Source organism: Micromys minutus, assembly GCF_963924665.1.
Source record: "Micromys minutus genome assembly, chromosome: 1".
In the NCBI taxonomy this organism is placed as follows: Eukaryota; Metazoa; Chordata; class Mammalia; order Rodentia; family Muridae; genus Micromys; species Micromys minutus.
Genome location: NC_137969.1, coordinates 82656621 through 82676203, shown reverse-complemented (window position 1 = coordinate 82676203; position 19583 = coordinate 82656621). Strand labels below are relative to the sequence as shown.

The window sequence follows — 19583 nt, the reverse complement described above, 5'->3', positions numbered from 1 at the left end:
CCTTAGAGCACACAGTACTGTTTACTGCCTCCCAGAGGGACAGACCAGAGGGGGCAGGACACTTGTTTCTCTACATTAATGCAAAGAAGCTATTGAGGAAGAGAGGAAAGCAACCACACGTTTGCTTAGAGAAACGACACAGGTACCTGTGCTTTTCCCTCTGAAGGCAGAGCAGGTGAGCAGAGCCCTCACCCCCACCAATGAAAGAGTAATAAATGAGATGAAGCCCAGCAAGAGGACTGCTAAGGCATGCTCAGTAGAAGGAGGCAGTGCTGCAGCAAGTGCTACTGCATAAGAGACTGTTAGCCACAAGATGCGCTGCATGGTGCATCTTGACTATCAGACCATCCTACTTAGGTCTGTAAGTGCTAATCACTTAGAGAGAAGAGGCCAAATCTTTTGAAAGCCATACTGCAGATCAAACCCAGCAGGTGAGCGGAGCTGTGAGGTGGGTTACCAACAGTCCTTGGATCCTCAGCCTAGCAGAATGTCCTTGAAATCTGTACACCTCACTAAAGACTGGAAAGGGTGGAGAAAATACGAAATCGTCCCCTTTTATGCTTAGTTTCCCGAGTTGTATCCTATGGGGAGAACCCATTGAACTGCCAGAGAAAACCTTAGGTCAGTCAGTGCAGTGGCGACTGGATGTTCATTTCACATTCAATACGTCTTTGGGAGAGTTCCAAGAAAAAAAAAAAAAAGACTTTCATGCTTCCATGGATAGTGGTCCTTCCTTTGAGAAAACAGATAGTGACTGTAGCTCTAGAACCATCCACAGGCATTATAAAAAAATGTGACTTTGAATACTTAGCTTTCATTCCTCTATCATAAACTTAAGGGATATGTCTAGGAACCCTTGGCAGAGGCTCTGTAAACCCTGCTAGGTGTATACGCTGAAAGTCAACTTAGACCAATTATTTTTCTTCTGGAGAGAACTGAGAGCTATGTGAAAACCAATACTGTAAAAGGAGCTGACTGTCGATAACTACTAAATTCAGCTAATATAGAATAAAGACAGCCATTCCTCTGGACATCAGGAACTAGCATTAGACCATGAATAAGGTGTGGACCCTACACTGATGGCAGATAAAATATAAAGATAACCTTCAGGGCGGCCATTGTCAGCTTTACATTCAAGGGAAGCTGTTAACCAAAGCCATGGGCTTCAGAAAAGCCTGGTAAACAGAGAATATAACACTCAAACAAAAGAAGCTGGAAAATAAGGCAGGTGAGTGTAGATTTATGTTAAGGCATTACATGATTGGACAGGGAGAGGTAGGCAGAGAAAAGGGAGGAAATCGAGAGAGGAGGAGAGAAGAGAAAAGATCAAGATGGAGCTTGAGAAGGACAAGCTAGATCTAGGTGGACTTAATTGGCAATAGGTAGCTATGAATATTTTAAGGATTTTATAGGTCTTTTATCTCATGTGGAAGGGTACTTTGTATCTTTGTCTATAGGATGTAATCTTAGTGTGTAGAGGGTTTGTGGATTGAGAATCTATTATATAAACCCATTTGAAAAGTTACCAGGCTTTGAAGTGATGTTTGTGACGGGCAGTGGAGGAAAGAGGACGCTGGGGTAGTAATGCCACCCGGGACCGAGGCAGCAGGGCAGGTGGAGTGAACAGCCTGGGAAGAGAATCCTGTGGAGGGGGTGGCTTGTGGACCGAGTGACAGAGTCTGTGTGCATCGCTCCACACTAAAGTGGCGCCCTCAGAGTGAGATCTCGGGGTCCAAATAAGAGAAAAGACATTCCTTTTTAATAATTACTGCAACATGGGGTAAAGAAACACTGGGGCAGAAGCACCAGGGCGGGCGGAGTGAGCCGCATGGGAAGGGAATCTAGTGGATAGTGTAGCTCGTTGGACCAAGTGACAGAGTCCGGTCTCTCAGCTCCACACTAGAGAGGAGTCTGCGGAGGAGGCTGCAGGGGCCAATAAAGAGATAAGTCGTCATTTATTAAGTATTTACTGTAGCCGGTGAGGATGTTTTTTTTAAAGTAGAAACACTTCCAAACAAGAATTTAAAAGAGTATGCGGAGTGTGAGCAGTCTTTCCCAAGCCGCAAATGTCTACAATAGATTTAGTACTTGACTTTACAGAAGTCTTAACAAGCATACTCTCACTGCCTCGGACAGATGGCTGTTTCTTTCAACTAAATACATGTATAGGTATTCATAATCATATTAAGGAGATTTATCTGACACATGTGTAAAATGGTAGGTCTGGAGACAGTTATACTTTCTGCCCTCCTTCCCTCCCTCATTCCTGCCTTCCTTTTTTTTTTTTTCCTTGTTTCCCTCCCTCCTTCTTTCCTCTTTCCTTCAATCTATCATTACTCAATGGGTTGTCTACTCACTGCCCACAACAAGACAAGCTCTGTGCTCTTCGAGGGAAGGAAAGCTGAGACAGTTTCTCCTATAAGGATATGTCAGTCACGTGCTTAAATAATCATGTTAGGTTGCAACTATAGTTCAAATGATAAGCTTAGTGGCAGAACGTGCTTGGAACATTGGGAAGGAGCACTTAACTATGCTGGGAGTCAGGAAAAACTTCACAAGAGTCACTTTTCTGAGCAAATAATGGAAAGAAGAGCCACTTGGGTCAGCAGCCAGGCATTGGGAATAAAATGCAAAGCAAGTTCGAGGAACTGAGATATGTCTTCAAAGCACCTGGTGTGTGGATATGCCTGGGTTACACGTGTGGGTTAAGGGTAAAACGTGGACGAGCAGAAAGAGAACTGTTTAGAGATGAAACTGGAAAGACAGCAGGGGCAGATCACCAGTGATTTTGTTTTGTTAGGAACAATCAAACCTTTCAAGCTCCAACTGTGTTATGCTCTGGGCAATCTGTACATTTATTTATTTCTATTAAACATCACAGAATTTCTTCAAGTTTAAAACTCTTCTAATAATTTAATAATTTTAGAAAGGTGGAAATGAAATCCGAAGAAGTTTGGTGACTTGTTCAAAGCCCAACCCCCCAAGCATAGGTGGGACTCGAACTACTGCAGTGGAGCCTGCTTTCTTTCTGCTGCAGCACACTAGCATGCCACTCAGGTTACATGGGTTTGCTCTGTGTAGTGTGGAGTCATGGAATCAGGGGATACCACGGTGTGTACTTATTCTCATAGCAACAGTGTACGGTGATAAGTTGAGAGAGGAGGATAGGAAAGCATTAAGAGAGAAAATCAGCTATGAGTTGAGAAGGACTTGTACCAGAGGGCCTGAATGGATATGAAGAGAATTCAGGGGCAGAGAACAATAATACTGGTGAATCAATGAACCTGGGGTAGGGTACGAGGGCCATGGGCTACTAGAAGGTAATGAGATCTTTGAGTTGTTGATAAAGTATCTGCCTTGCATTTTCTGGTAAGAATTTTGTGCTTCTTCTCCAACTGTGACACAGCTCATAAGAGACTGAAGGATGAGGCAAGATCCTACAAAGTTCTAATATCTTGGTAACTCTCTCCGGGCTACTGAGAGTCCCTCTTTGTCATTGTAAGTTGCATTAGATACCAGCTTCATAAATGAACCTTTTCATTCTGTTAATTGAAACCCACCCTCTTTTTCCATATGCTCCCTCCAGACATTATAGCCCTGTAATCTGCTACCTCCTCTTCACTTAATTTTTACACGTGCCCTGGATGTCATAACTAGTCCACAGCAATATCTCTACAACCCCAGTCTTTTCTTAAGCATCCATTTGACTTGTTTTGATTTAAGGGTAGCTTCATTTCTCCAGGAATGTGGTTGCCCCTGCAGCCTTCTCTAGTGGTGGCTGTTCTCTTTCCCACATCTCATACTCCTGAGAAGAGAAATGAAGCAGGTCTACCACTGCAGCTCTTCATTACTGTCTACCCATCTCTGGCCTCTGGAAGCCATGTTTCCCACCAGGCCCCCTTGATATTTGTTTTCTTGTTACATTTCTTGACTATCTGAGGATTTACAGTAGTGAACCTACTGGTACACAGCCTGTACCATGCCCACTGACTTCTGCATTCATCCATCTTATTCTTTGGCTTTTGCTCCTCCTTGATACTTGGCAGCCCTATCTTATCCCACCCCATACACAGCTGTAATTTCACTTTAGTCACCACATCCAAGCTATGTCCTAGACTTTATTGACATCTCTTCTATAGCTGTACTATCTTCAGTCTCTTCACACATCAGTTTTCAATCTGGGGCTTGAGTGACTCTTTCAACAAGGAATGAGTATCAGACGTCCTGTATACCATACATTTACATTACAATCCATAGCAATAGCAAAATTATAGTTGTGAAGTAGCAATGAAAGTAATTTTATGGTTGGGGATTGCCACAACATGAAAAACTGTATTAAAAGTTTGCAGTGTTAAGAAGGTTGAAAACTACTTTTCATCAGACTTAGACTTTCAGCCTTTGGACTTGACCTACATTTTGTCACCCTAAACCCGTCTGTAAATGATTGGCTTAGAATCCTGAATCCTCAGTGCAGATATACAATCTTGGTATATAATCTTAATACATTTGCCTATTTCTTTCCCTTTGTCCATACATGCACCTAGGGTAAATCTAACTTTCTATTCTAGTGCATGCCTGCTGGTATGTGGAACAGAGAACAGAGCAGATAAAACTCACTAAACTACAGTGGCTTGTTTTATGCTGCAGTTGTGGCCATGAATATCACATGGGTCCCTACAGCTGCCCCAAAACCATGTGCATCTACTCAGGCGAACCTCCCCCATCCCTTGGCTGAAGAGCCCATGGCACACGTTTTTCCACAACACTTCCTTTTTTCTTTTAGTTGAGGTCTATGCTTCTTATTTAACTGAGAGACTAGAACAAAGTAGTGAAGAAACATCTTCCCACCACCACATGCTACCATCCTTCAATAGATATCCTTACACATTCTACATCGCCCTCGACACAAAGAATGGAGTACCTCTCTGTAAGGTCCACCTCTTCATTTTTATATAAAATGTCAACTCGTTCACTTAAGGACAATTACCTTCTCTCTCTCCTACTTCATCACCACATTGCTTTCTATCAAATTATTCTAAGCTAGACTATCAATCATCATGAATATAAAAGCACTGTGTGGATCCCACTACTCTCCAATAAAGACCCATTCTTCTGATTTCCTCTACAGTGAAAACATAGTTTCTCACTTTGATGCTTATCTTGGGTTCTTTCCACTCTGCCATTTGTCCCCTTCATGTCACTAAGCGTGAGCCTCTGCAGTATGCCAGTACTTCTAAGTCACCAAGTCCACTATTTGAACACAGGCTTGATGAGTGTAGAGATTTTCATGTTGTGTTCTAGGTGCCTGCAATGGCATCTGATATGTGCTAAGTACTCACAAATACTTACTGGATTAACTGGTGAGCGAACAGAATCGCCTTGCCCTTTCAGATGATACAAAAGCAGAACATAATTGTGATATCTACCGACCACCTTAATGGTATATTTAGAATTTTAAAACCCCAGCATTTGCAAAAATGTTTTCAGCCATCCACTAACAATAGGACCCTTCATAGGAATGTTCTACAGGTTAGTTAGAGTTGGGAAGCTCTTAAGGAGGGTGGAAAACACAGCTATTAAAGTCACGATAACTATAGATCCCTTAAAAACATGCATGAAATCATGAGATTCTGTCATGCTCCTGCTAAAACTTGCACTTTGCCTGGTGTTAAAATTCCAGTTTGTGGCCATGCCATCTAGTGCATCCTCCTTCAGAACCTCATCTGTATAAAGTCTTTCTGTTTACCTCTCTGCCCTCACAGGACTCCTCTCTAATGTTTCACCGGGCATTAAACTTGCTTGCTGACTTGGGGCCTTAGCACTTAGAATTTATTTGTTTGTCTGTTTATCTTTTTAACCAAAACATTCTTCCTCAGTTCTACACAACCAGGTCTTAGGCTCACAGGGTAAACCCTGAAGTGCCCTTCCCAACCAATCTAATATTAAATGCGCCCTCCTCCCACCCTAGAAAATGGATGTCACGCTTATAAATGACCCTCTGAAATCAACCCCCTTGCAGTGGGGGTTGACGCAGTGTTCAACATCCACTAGAATAGAGTCACATGCATCTTTGACAACAGCAGATCAGTCTGGTAGCTCTTCCTTCAGAGAGTGGGTGAGCCAACCATTTCTAAGGACTGGCCGAAATGCCACAAGAAAGCCACTGTTTCTCTTTGCTCATATGGCTGACCTGAGCCAGCTAAGGCTCTGGCTTCCCTGCCAGGTGCTGGCAGGCTGTTACCTTTATGGCCCCTGTGGCTATTTGGATGTGGTGAAGTCTGCGCAGTGTGCTCTCTCTGTCAATGAAGTAGGAGGCTGCCAGCTGGTGCAGGGTTTCCAGAGACACAGCAGAGCTGTTCCCAGTGCTCCCAACTACAGGGACAGCTCCTGCTGTTTCTGACTTTCTGCTTAGTTTCCTCTTGTCCACAAAAATGGTCAGGGACTCTTCTCCTATAACAAAAACATGAGCTCATTAGTGAAGTTGTCAGCCCCAGAATCCCCTGCCATTATGAACCCAGAGCCCTTGGGTAAGGCAGACAGAGTTAAGAGAGAGCATCGCCCTGCTGTGAGCCTCTTCCCCATCCTTTCCACTCTGAGGGCTCTCTTCTACAGGGTCACAGGCCTCCCTGCCTGGGAGGCCCTCCTTTCTCAGCTCTTAAAGACTCCCAAAGCTAACCCCTCAGCGGTGTCTCCATTTAACATCCTCTATTGATCTCCATGGCAGGCAATCTGCCTCCAAGGGGGAGACACAATTCTCCCCTCTCAAGTTGTTTATAAGAAGCCACATGGCTATTACTGCATCCGGGGAAAGGGCAAAAGCTCTGAGGCTATATTCCTGTTCCCTGTCTATCGAACCCTAGTTCACCACCTGCTACATGCCAGCAGCTGGCCTCAACCCCAGGGAGGGGGCGTGTTTGGTCTACCGCACACTTAACTAAATGTTATGATAAACGCTTCTTTCTTTCTTCCTACAGCTTGGAGAATGTCTGTGATCTGTGATCCTGTCTTGTGATCCAGCCCAGACAGACTCCATGCTCCATTTTGCACAGTCCAGTCCCCACCGCCATTCTATTAGAGGAAGATTCACCGAGTTGTTGGAATCGTGGTTTGGCTGGTAACCAATCTTCACAGTAAGGAAGGAGGGGTCAGTGACTCAGTGAACATCTATCTATTTCTCTGTCTACACAGCTGACATTTGTAGCCACAATAAAAATTAAGAAGTAGAGAAGTCCCTGGATTAGATGGCTAGTCAAAATAAAAGTAGGAGCGCCCCCTGCTGGCTGACTTCTGCTTAGTAGAAGTGTGTGTGTGTGTGTGTGTGTGTGTGTGTTTCCTGTTCCTGTCCCCCCCAACACGCCCCCCCCCCCCCCCGGCTTCCTTATCCTGCAAGCTCTTCCCTCTGGATGCAAGAGAACAGAAAAGTTCTAGGGTGGATTTAGGTACAGAGAGAATACACTGTTTTCCGGTGCACCAGAAAGAAAATATTTCTCGGGCAATGGGAAAAAGATTTAGGGAGATAGAACGATATTCAACAGATCGTAAAAGCTATTTTAAACAATGGAACAATAAATTGGGTGAGGCCGAGGATGCTGCTTACCTCCAAGAGTGGCAGAAAGTAAGAAATGAGTGCCGTACTTTTTGATGAGGTTTTCAGTAACCTGTTGCAGGTTGGGTCTCCTTCCGAGGAGGCGGATGTTGCGGACAAACTCTGGGGCGAGAGGCAGGGGCAAACTGAAGAAGTCTTTCCTTTCTAGGGCCAAGCTGTTCACTTTCCATCGGGCAAACTCCCTGCAGGGAAAGCCAAGGAGTGAGGAAAAGCCCATTGTATTTCAGAACCAGAAGTCTGAAATAAGGCCTCCTCCGCCTGAGGTCTCCTCTCCTCCAGTGCCCTTCTCACTGGTTGGAGAACCCAGTGGAAGAGGCTCCTCCTCTGACTAATCTTTTCAGGTTTGAAAAGCTCCCCTCCACCAGAGTACACGTTGTCCCTCCGCCCCACCCCAAGCCCCCAGCTTTCTTGTTGGACAGTGGTAGCTCAAAATCTTCCCTCACAGAGATAGAAAAATAACATGCTGGGCATGTGCAGCCATTTGCAGCGGACTGACCAGTGAGAGCAGTCATACAGCGGGTGAGTTACACGTTCCATCTTTGCTTTAGTTGCTGCTCACTGCTAAAAACTAGGAGGCTGATCTAGAAAGAACGGCGTTTTAATGCGTGGGGCTCGGATCCCTTCAAACCCTTGGAGATAATTACATTCCCCATACTTGTTTATTTAGCTCATATCGATTGATAGCACATCAGAAATTAAAATTGAGAAGATTAAAGTTATCTATCCAATAGTGCATTTGAAGTTAACAGTAATAAGCCCATTACACATAACAAAATCAATACATTTCATGGCAATAACTATATGTACTGAAACAAAACAAATTTGACAAGGACAGCATATTGCTTTGTAGCTTTGTAAATCTTTCATATTTGCTTGACAGAAGAGTTTTGTTCTCATATTTGGTCAACATTCAGTGTGTCCTAATTGTGTACTCTTGAGCTTGTGACCAAAACAAAGTAAAGGAAGGGCCATTTCTTAAAAGTTGCTTGAAACCCAAAGTTTTAATTTAAACAGATCATTAGACTGTTCATGATTGAGTAACAAGACACACTGGACATCTTGGACTTATCTGTTCATTGGGAGATGCAGCTCTTTAGCAACCTGGCTCTTTAGTGCACAGTTACTAACACACCACTAACTGCATCAGAAATACCTTTAAACATCAGGAAGCTGACTAGCTCATAACAATGAACAGAACTTTTCTAGGATTTGAGGTTTCAACGTGATAACTGAAATTTTATTTTTGTTAATAATATCACCAGTTTCTCTTTTAAGAGCTAGCTTGCTTTATTCATTCATTTATTTATTTTTGGAGAAAATGTCTGCCAAACACTTAACTCTAAATAACTATAGGTTGTCTGCTACTCTTGTTTGTTTTCAAGATAAGTGGAGTTCTAGGAGAAAAGTTGCTTGCTCAGCTTGTAGCCCAGCCACATATGTGTTTTCCTTGCGATCACCATATCTCTTCAGTAGCTGCAGACATGCCTTGTGTGCATTTCCCAATTCATCACATGGAACATTAAAAAAGGCATGTATAAAAGGTCAATATTTAGAGCTGTTAGTAAATTGTACTGCTTTAGGGCATTCTTAAGTGAAACTGTCACATTCTCTCTCTCCCTCTCTTTCTCCCTGTCTCTCTCCCTCTCCCTCACCCACAACCCCCTCTCTCTGTTTGTGTGAGTGTGCGTGTGCATGTGTTTTCTTTCTCTCTCCCCTCTCTCTGTTTGTGGTGAAGCTGTGTGTTTAGTTCACTCCTATAATGATGACCAACACATGACTACCAGATTCATTTGGGATAAGTACTTTCCTTTCTAATAACATATCAGTTTTATTTGCCTGCTTATTTTTCTCCCCCACTTTCATTGTAAATGTCACATGGGTCCTGAAAGGAACCAAAAAGACCATGTCCTAAGCAGCCTGTTTCAGAAGATGTCTGGGTTTCTCTATCAACACATCCAGGGGTTCACTGTCCATGATGTGCTCACCAAAGCATTTGTATCTGGAAGAGGAAAAATTCTAAGTGGAACCTTTGTCTTGAGCTTAAACTTAAATAATTGTAGGAAATAAGTTTTTCATCCCCCTTCCATATTACACCTCCCATCTTGTTAAGCACAAGTTGTAAAGTCTCCACAGATCCCTCTTATCCCAATCCTCATTGTAAAAGTGCTTAATCTGTGTCTAGTCTTCCCTTCAAAGCCAAGGAATACTTATGATGGAGCTGCAGAAAATAAAATAGGTAAAAATAAGTGCACGGAAACCCATGTGTAATTTGATAATTTGAGCCTATGGAAGCCCCACCCCCCTGTCTGAGATGGAGGCTCAAATAGAAAGGAGGATTATGTTTAGGGGAAGAAAAGAAAATGGTGACTAATAATTCATGGTTTCAACTCAGTCTTTTCAATTTTTCACCGTGTAGCTTTATTTATCGAACTAGGCAAGTTAATAATAATATATTGTCAGTTATTTCTTTTGTGCAGGAAATGCTAAACTTTAATTAAAGTACAGGGTTATTTGTCAAAAGCATTAGCTATCCCCAATCCCACTGCAGGGTGAAGAAAAGTTGCCTGATCTCATTTGTGGATGGCTAGATAGGAACCAGTATCCTCTCTTTGGCTAGAGGATAATTACACAGATGAATCATAAAATCAGATTACTAAAAACAGAAACAAAATATAATCAGAAGAAAATCCTTAGGGTCATCAATCCCAGCTCTCTGCCTTGGGATAAGCTACATGCCGACTTCATTAACTACTATTTTTTATCATGTTATCTTTCTAGTTTCAAGGCTGAAGAGGAGACATTGTTCAGTCTTCCATGATTTCTTAAAATGGCCCAAGCCCATCACTTTCCTGATGATCTAATCCAGAAGGGCTTCTTCCCCTCCCCTCTCCCCGTCCCCCCCCCCCCCCCGTTTATGCCCTTGCATTCATTAGCACCTGATACCATCTATTTTCCCTTCCTTCTCCTCCCATTAGAACATAAACTCCACCAGGTAGCATATCTTCCCTGTTATTAACTATCGCCAGCATTAGAACCATATTAGCCGTTCTTACAATGGAATAGGGATATTCAACAACATTATGTTGATGAATAGAAGGAGACATTCTCCATGCCCTTTAATACCACAGCTCTCCCAATCCACTAGATTTCAAATGAATGGGAAATTGATTAAAATATAGTTATAGAAGAATAGCCCTAGAAAGCAACAGCCAATTAGCAATTGCTCTGACATAAAGCGAGTCATTTTAAATGTATATATCAGGAAGTTAAAATTTACTTACAAAAATATAGGAGCATAATTTTATACATTTCAAAAATATAAATCAGAAAGGTATGATGGTGTGTTTCTACAATGCCCATAGTCAGGAGGCACAGCAGGAAGTGAGCATAGTCTATGTTCTGAGTTCCAGACCAGACGAGATTACATAGCTAGACGCTGCCTCAAATAAGCAGTTAACACTGTTGGCATATACTTTTGCCTTTTCTGTTTATACTATTGGGTCCTCATGCACCTTCTGCAGCAGGCATGGACCTCTCATGGCTGTCCACTGTGCACTGTCCACATTCAGAGCCCAGTTTAACACTCAGGTGTCAATAATGAATATCTCCATTCCCGCTGTAGTGAGTCTGGTAGTTTCTACCATTCATTATGTTAAGGACTGGACAAACAAGCCCCACGGGCTTTAAGTTCTGCACTTTTGCTCAGTTTGACATCAGCCTCGGGAAATCTGCTGAAGGCAAGTCAACAGCTACACAGTATTTGACTTCAATGAGGAAACTGAAGTTCAGAAAGCTGAGCAAATTGCCTCCTGCCACACAACTAGAGAAAAACCAATGCTGTGAGAAGTGGAGGAGAAGTTTGAGTACCTTCTGACAAACTTCACCACATCATGATATACATTGAGGCAGGAAGATTGCCACGGATTCTAGACCAGGTTGCGATAGAATCAAATCCTTTATCAAAAAGACGGAAAAGGAAAAGATGAATAAAAAGAAGATAGAATAAGGGAGGGAGACAAGGAGAGAGGAAAGGAAGAAGAAAGGGAGGGAGGGAAGGAAGGAGGGAAAGAAAGGAGGAAGAAAGTGAGGGGAGAGAAGACTCTCTTCAGAGTCTTAAATGAGGCTGTTCATAGCAGAATACACTGGAAAAACAAGTTTTGACACCTTAGTATTTGCCCTGATGTTTGGAAGACTTGGGAAGCCTTTGACATATTTGCAATCCATTTGTAGCAGACTCAGATTCCAGCAATGAGACTTAGCTGAGAAAACCACAAAAGGAAGATGCCATGGTTTGCCTAAAAGAATATAACCAGCTGGTAGCAGAACCTGATCAAAAAAAAGAGCACACTGACCTTCCTCAGGGTGATGGTGACAGGGGCAGGAACTGGAGCCCAGAAATGTTGAGGGAGTAAGATGGATGGAGTCACACAATTATAGGGAGGTCTGCATAAATCTCAGTGATTGTGGTGGAGGTCAACACTACATTGCTTTTCTACAATTCTGTCTTCCCTTGTGTCTACTCAGACTTCAATCTCTTTAGAAAGTTAGCTATCTTCTAACAAAAATAGTTTCATTTCTTAAATTATCTAAACAAAACCTGAAGTTACTATATATTGAACACCATATATAATTTATGTTGGTATTCTATATACCTCAGTTACCTAGCAACAGCCAGGTATACCCACCCCTCAGTTACCTGGCAATATCCAGGTATGTTCCACCCCAGTGACCTGACACTATAAAAAGGGGCTGCTTGCCCCCTCCTCTCTTTCTCTTGTTCTCTTGCCTCTGGTCTCTCTTGTACTCTTGCTCTCCCCCTCCCTCTCTCCCTCCATGTGCTCATGGCCGGCCTCTACTCGTCTACTCCTCTATTCTACTCCTCTATTCCTCTCTTCTCTCTCTCTCTCAATGTTAAGATGTGGTGGAAACTTAAAAATGGGGCGGGATTATAATAGTTCTCATGGGAGTGTGGCTAGGTTTCTAGGAAGTCTGTTTTGCAAAAGAATGTCTCTCGTTCCTCTGCCCATTGACTGTCCTTTCTTGTCCTATTCAGGGATCTCTTCCTCCTGGATTCAGTTTCTCCATGATGCCATCCATTATGTCCCACAGCCAAGTGGGTCCTGAGCAGCAGCAAAGTGCTACGAGCACCATATCCTTTGCCCTCTAGAACTGTGATTGACATTAGCCTCTTTGTTTTGTAATGTGCCCAGCCACAGACATTTTGTTATATTAATGGAACATTGACTAATACAGACATCAACGCAGAATTAGGTGCTAACAACAAAAAGCTTCAGCCTCCAAGGATCCAAAAACCATGCATTTCTACTCTGGTCAAGTTCTTCCCAGACCTTGAGGACCTTCATTGATATGAAATAACTGGGAAATGACTGTGAATGGAGTTAAAGCCAGAAAGTAGTAAAAATGTGCTTAAAGAACCCATTAACCTGTTTTTTTTCCCAGCAGCTAAAAAAACCTCAGAAGATAATACTGGAAGTCAGCCTAAGCTAGTCAAAGCATAAGTGTTCATTTTCAATTTTTCATTTAATAGGGTTTTTTTTCTAGTAATAAAATAATCAAGACTTTTTCCCTTAAGAAAGGAATGTTTTCTATATATCAATTAAATTAACATACAGTGCTTCAATTAAGCCATCATCTTTGTTTCAATTAAGACATCAAGTAAATCTTCATTCAGATTTAGCCATTTCTCCTAAAAATCTTCTCCCAGTGTGTTTTTACTCAGTAAACAGCCCGAGAAAGAAGACATTTCCCACAGCACTGTACTAAGGAAAGTTCTTTGAAACATCAGAGGATACTGCAGAAAGAAGTTCCTGGGTGGAGCCAAAGGATGAACAGAGCTGTTCAGGGTGCACATGGAGGAAAAAGGTATGCATATGCATTTCATAAGGGTGCTTCAGTAGATGGCTATCATCAACAAGAAGCTCTCTGTATTCTCCACCGCCTTCTAGTGTAAGCAGGGCTACCTCTAAGGCCCAAATTAATATAAAAATAAACTCACCAATAACAACTAAGATCCAAGAAAGGTGAAATCCAGCGGGTCATATCAGGCATATGTAAAATACACTGCCATGTGTTCTGACATTTTTAGGTATAAACAAAAAGATTCTAAAGTTATCAATATTATTTTTGTCCCAAAGTGCTTCACATTAATGGCCTAGGCCGCCAGTAAATGATGGCTGGCTCTTTCCAGTCGTGCAATGATGGCCGTACATGAGTTTAGGGAAAGTTGAATCACACTTATGCCAAATTTCAAGCAACAGAAGCCTCAGCAGGAATTTAGATTGAGCCAGCTCTAAGCCAGTTCTGCATTTGAACCAAAAGGGGGTCTCAATGGTGCTCCACTGAGCTCATTAAATGACTACAGGTTGTTCTAATTCAAAAATTGTAAATAAAAAGTGGTATCTCCAAGTCACTACCCAGCAACACCACATCCTGTGTATCACAAGGTCAACAACAAATCTGCCAGCAAGAGCCTCCCTGCGGGTCTCCCAGCATCTGAAGATGAAAGATTCAGAAAGAACACAGCTGGTGTCTTCAACCCAGGTGCTGTTTGCTCTTAAGCACCACTTTTTGGGCTTGTAAACTGAGAGCATTGATTCAGCCCCACGAAGAACCATTAATTATGAAGGTTTCCTACCTGCAAACTCCTAAGGGAGAAACATTTAAAAATAGAGTATGCTGGCTAGATAGGTGGGTAGGTAGTAAGATAGATAGATAAATAGATAGATAGATAGATAGATAGATAGATAGATAGATAGATAGATAGATAGATAATAGAAGATAGGCAGATGATGGATGAATGGATAGACAGATGACAGACACATTCATACATACAAACATAATAAGATGGTAGATAGATAATAAATAATAGTAGAAGTCAGGCAGATGATAGATGGATGGATGGATGGATGGATGGATGGATGGATAATGGATAGATAGAGATAAATAGATGATAGATGTTTAAGAATAAACTATGAGTGACTGTGCTGAGACTTTAAGAGTTAGATATTTTCTTACTACCAGTTTTCTAATGTTGGGAAAGCCTGTTCATTACATTGCCAAGGTCACCTATAAGGTTGTCTTCTGGAAAGTCACATTTTGATTCTTCTGAGCTTGCAGCTCTCTCTCTCTCTCTCTCTCTCTCTCTCTCTCTCTCTCTCTCTCTCTCTCTCTCTGTCTCTGTCTCTCTCTCTCTCTCTCTCTCTCTCTCTCTCTCTCTCTCTCTCTCTCTCTCTCTCTCTGTGTGTGTGTGTGTGTGTGTGTGTGTGTGTGTGTTCACCATGGCACCCCGGTAGGCTTGGCAGCATCTGAACCTAAAGTCAGGGAACCCCTGTGTGCTGGGAGTCATTTGTTCCTCCTGAGTTAGACTCTGAGAATCATTATTGCTTCCTGCACAGTCAGCCGATCATCACCTGCTCACCCAGGCGGCAGTTCTCAGAATAGGATGGGACTCCCTGAGAAGCGGAGAGATGTTTTAAGACAGCCACAGAGTCCAGCACGCCTAGCACCAAGTACTGTCTTGCAGTTTGCAAATGGCCCACACAAGTGGTCTCATATTATTACTACATATTATAAGTACTATTACTAGTTCATATTATAAGTACTATTAATAGTTTCTTTCCATTTTATTACCTTCTAATCTCTTTTAAGTAACCTCTCTGTTTTGAAGAGGCATCACCCAACTTTGATGCTCAAAGGGACTGCTGTAGTACAAGAGTCTAAACTATAATTCTCTGAGTGGTTGCTCTGGAATGTACCATGATCATAAGAAAAAAATATATGGCTGGATTAGATTTCCTAGCAAAATGAAGAAAGACAGAATAGATTACAGAATAAACCATTTAAAAATTTTGGAACAATGGCAGTCCTTAAGCTGAAACCACAGATGATTTTGCCATCTTTTCTAACTTAACTTAGTCTACTTAAACTATCAACCAATGGCCCTTCAAAACATGTTTCACACCTCAGCTAATTGTGGGTAAATGTAAATAATGGATTCATTGAGCTCACCTTTTCTTAGAGAGATGTCTTCCTGTGCAGCTTACAGCTTGCCAGTTTCACATAAGAGACTCAGAGAGAGCCACTGAGTGTTGCTGACTTTCCCAGTGAGTTTCCAGCAAAAGGTCTTCTCTTGTTCCGTGTCTCTACCAAATGTCTCATATACCCAGGGGTTATCCTGCCACTCAAAAAAGAACTCATTTTTTCCCTCTAGGATCACAGCTTTAAATTGAGGAAAACCTCACATGAATGGTCAAAGGTAGCATAGGCATTGAGGAATTCCAGTTGTTTACCTCAGAGCCTTGGCTCAGACAGTTCAGATTCTCCTGCTTGATATAATAGAGGAATAGAGATCTATACGTGTTTTGGCTCCCATACAGAGTGCAGTATCTCTAGACTTACCACATCATCAAAAGATTTCTATCTCAACAATAGATTACTATAATGTCTTTGGCTATTAGAGTTTCTACTGCTATAATGAATGAGACATGATTAATCTGAGTCATAAAAAGAAATGATAATAATAACCACAATTTCTTATATTGGTATAGTGAAATCCTTTAGTATTTTTTTAAAAACTGCAAACAATTTTCAGACATGTTTAGCAAATGTATTATAAGGACCTTGGAGGAGATAAAGGGACTATTATTATTCAACTATTATCTTTTTAAAAGTTAACAAGTGAAGAGACTGGAAACAGAAAAGTGGCTGGCCCCAAGTCTCAGTTGATTAGTAGTTGAATTTGACTAGCTTCTGGGTCAGGCTATTAATGATTTTCTGTCTTAGTCTGGAGGCTGGGCTTAATTCAGGTTCTACCATCCGCCTTTGTCATACCTCCCAGATAATTCTGCTTTGTTTTCTATTGCGGATAGGACAAATCCCTAGGCCATTCAGTGTGGCATCATTGGGTTAAATAAGATCTCAGCACCTATGACCTTGAAGGCAGAAGAGCAGACATGAGGGAGGTTCATCCTTGATGTCCTAGTGCCCTGTCCTCACTGTCTAGAAGAACTCAGGAAGCCTGGCCTGGAGGTAATTTAGCAGCCTGCTGTGTTCTCAAACAACGGCCCGTAAACAATGATTGGCCAATTTTATTCTAATCTTTTCAATTTTGCTCTAATTAAAATCAAGCTGCAGCTTTCAAACAGTTTAATTAAGGCTGATTGGAAGAGGTGGGGAGGGGAGAGTCAAGCTTAGGGGAGGAGGAAGAGATCACTGTTTGGTGAGTCACACTTGTCCCTTGTGGAGCTTAGGGACTTGAAGAGGGCACCAGAAATGACATGTATGTAGAATCATTATGATATGCAATAGATTTCTTGCAATGGAGGGCCAGTGAATCTGCAAGACCAGACAGAACCAAAAAAGATGGCTAGTATTTTTGCAGACATAGAAACCCTATCTTTGCCTTGGAAACTTGCTTTGCTCTTCTAAAGCTCATCTGTTCACCTGTAGAGAAAATGACCCTCCTCATCACTGTTTATCTCCTGTCAGGCTTGTGCACTCAGCAAGCCAAGTAGTCCGTGCTGTCCTTCTCCCCAGCAGACTTCTTCCTAGGCTTCCCATTAGCCATTTCACTTCAAGATAATTTCCACAAGCTACAGTTCCTTCCAGTACTCTGAAAGTTTATTCATTTTGAAATGAGGCAAGTCTTCTGTTACTTAAGCATATTTGCTTTTGATATAGAATACTTTTTTTTTACCAACTATTTTTAGTTCCTATAAGAATTTCCATATCTCTAGCCCTTGATGGCCAATTTCACTTTTTGCACTTGACTTTATTTAATGTATTTCTTTTTAAACACAGGTTGATGCGTTCCAAGACAGAGACACTGCCTTGGAGACAAGTGAGAGTACCCTTAGTGCATCTTTGTCTTCATCATCATTTTTATGATATCTGTGAACCTTATCATGGGACCAATCTTCACTGGGCCTCAGTGTCACCAGAAATGGAACTGGATGTTTGATATATTTAAAAATTATCACAGAGAGCTTACAAAAATCAGTGTAGTAGACTGCCTCATGGATTTTTCCCATGTTCTGTCCTTGATATATGGCCTGATAGAATCATTCACTTATAAGGGCAGAACTTAATTCTCAACCATATATATATATACATACATACATACACACACACACACACACACACACACACACACACACACACACACACACACGGTTGCTTTGGGCAAAAGAATGAAGACAGAAGTAACCATTGGACAATTCCTGGACAATTCTTCAAGAACCATTGCCTGTTGCTTCTCTCCCAACTGCTCTTCTCTCCTCTCTAGAAAAGTCACACTCTTCCAGGATTACAGTTCTGTTCTTTTAGCTTTGACCCTAAGTAAATACTATTAGGAGACAAAGCTACCCACTGACCCTTTGCAGACCTTCAGTGTGCGGCAAAGTTTTTACAGCCAGTTGATACACATGGTATGATAACAGCCACTGTAACCCACTAGATTTGTTCTATTTTATATGTGGAACTGAGACAATAGTTTAACAGTAAATATCAACTCTATTTCAGATAGATATGAATATAAGTATCTTTATCAAGGATACATAGCTTACTAAGTGGTGAAGTCTCTGTTCTTTCTACTCACTACCTTCCCTTAATTCTTTCATTGACTACTGTGTCATTATCGAAATATAAAGCATTATTGTGTAACAATGAATTTGTGATCGCCCAGCACCTATAGGTCTGGCTTCTTTTTCATAAGACATGCTGAAGGAAGGCTGCCTTTATACCCTATATTTGGAAAGGTGACATTTTCAACTTAAATTTGACTTTGTATTTTGCTTCCTTACAGTCCACCTCTTATGGCAGAGATTGAAAAGCTGTTTTCTCTGCTATTTTCATTTTCTTTCTCTGGTTTACAGATGCTCAAGCCAACCTGCTGCCTCCCCCTCACAACTTTCTCTTTATGTATAGCCATGTAACTCAGTTCTGGAGCATAGAAAGTGAATGCATGCCTGAAAGAGGGGGTCTCCAATTCATTTGTGTGTGTGTGTGTGTGTGTGTGTGTGTGTGCTCTATTTCCTCATGTACCATGATGAGTCTAGAAGCTGGCTGGACTTCAGGTTTCAGGGGAGTCTCAGCTTCATATTGGATCCTGAAGGAAGTGCTTTCACCCTTCCCATGAATTAGATTGTAGTGTGAAATGAGCAGAAAAGGAAAAACTATCATGTCACCAAGATTTTGGAAACTATTTGTTTCAACTGTTAGCCTGCTTTGACTAATACTGTCTGAATTATATCAGCCTGATTTTCCAACCAGGAGAAATATTGTTGGGTCATATTATGACTTGGGTAAAGCTCCTTGTCAGTGACTTGTATTGTGCATATGATCTCCCTGGTCAAACAGCTGTGCCTCTCCTTCTCAGCTCAACAGATCTCTCTTCTCACTTTTTGGATATTCATGGTGAATGTCATTGGTTTTGAAGTTCTGATGAGTTGTCTGTAGGATCTTGGTGGGAAAGGTCTTCACAGTGAAAGCACCATTACCATTAAAGATTTATTTTTAACTGTTCCATAACTATAAAATCAAAAGATTAACCTGGGCTACAGTTAAAGAGAGTAGTACATAGACTTTAAGTGATAAATTTGATTTATGCAAGGATTTTCATACAGTAAAACAAGTTTGATACTGTGAGACTATCTCTCAGCTATTCGCTCTTTCTGTGTAAACCTTTCTGTATTTCCTCCTTACACATTTATCTAGATTTACTACTCTGGTATTTTCCATATTTACCTCCTTCATAAACACACACACACACACACACACACACACACACACACACACACACATACACACACACAATCTATCTTGAAGTATAGTAATCTCCAAATAATTCAAGTTATATTATTCTACCAATTTTACTGTTGATAAAATAAAGCTCACACAAGCAAAGCTACTTACACAATGCTACACACCTATCCAAACTGCAGCTGGAACCGGCCACCCT

At 41.6% G+C, this 19583-nt stretch overlaps 1 protein-coding gene across 1 annotated transcript in view; it reads right to left on the bottom strand.

The window, feature by feature from the left end:
* BRINP2 (BMP/retinoic acid inducible neural specific 2) overlaps positions 1–19583 on the bottom strand; it is a gene marked incomplete at both ends in the record, with an annotated part of 47116 nt that overhangs the window by 13767 nt on the left and 13766 nt on the right. The window contains 2 exons of the mRNA XM_080939354.1: positions 6242–6450; positions 7598–7788. Coding sequence (XP_080795480.1) covers positions 6242–6450; positions 7598–7788 — 400 coding nt within the window. The remainder of the gene's footprint in view (positions 1–6241; positions 6451–7597; positions 7789–19583) is intronic.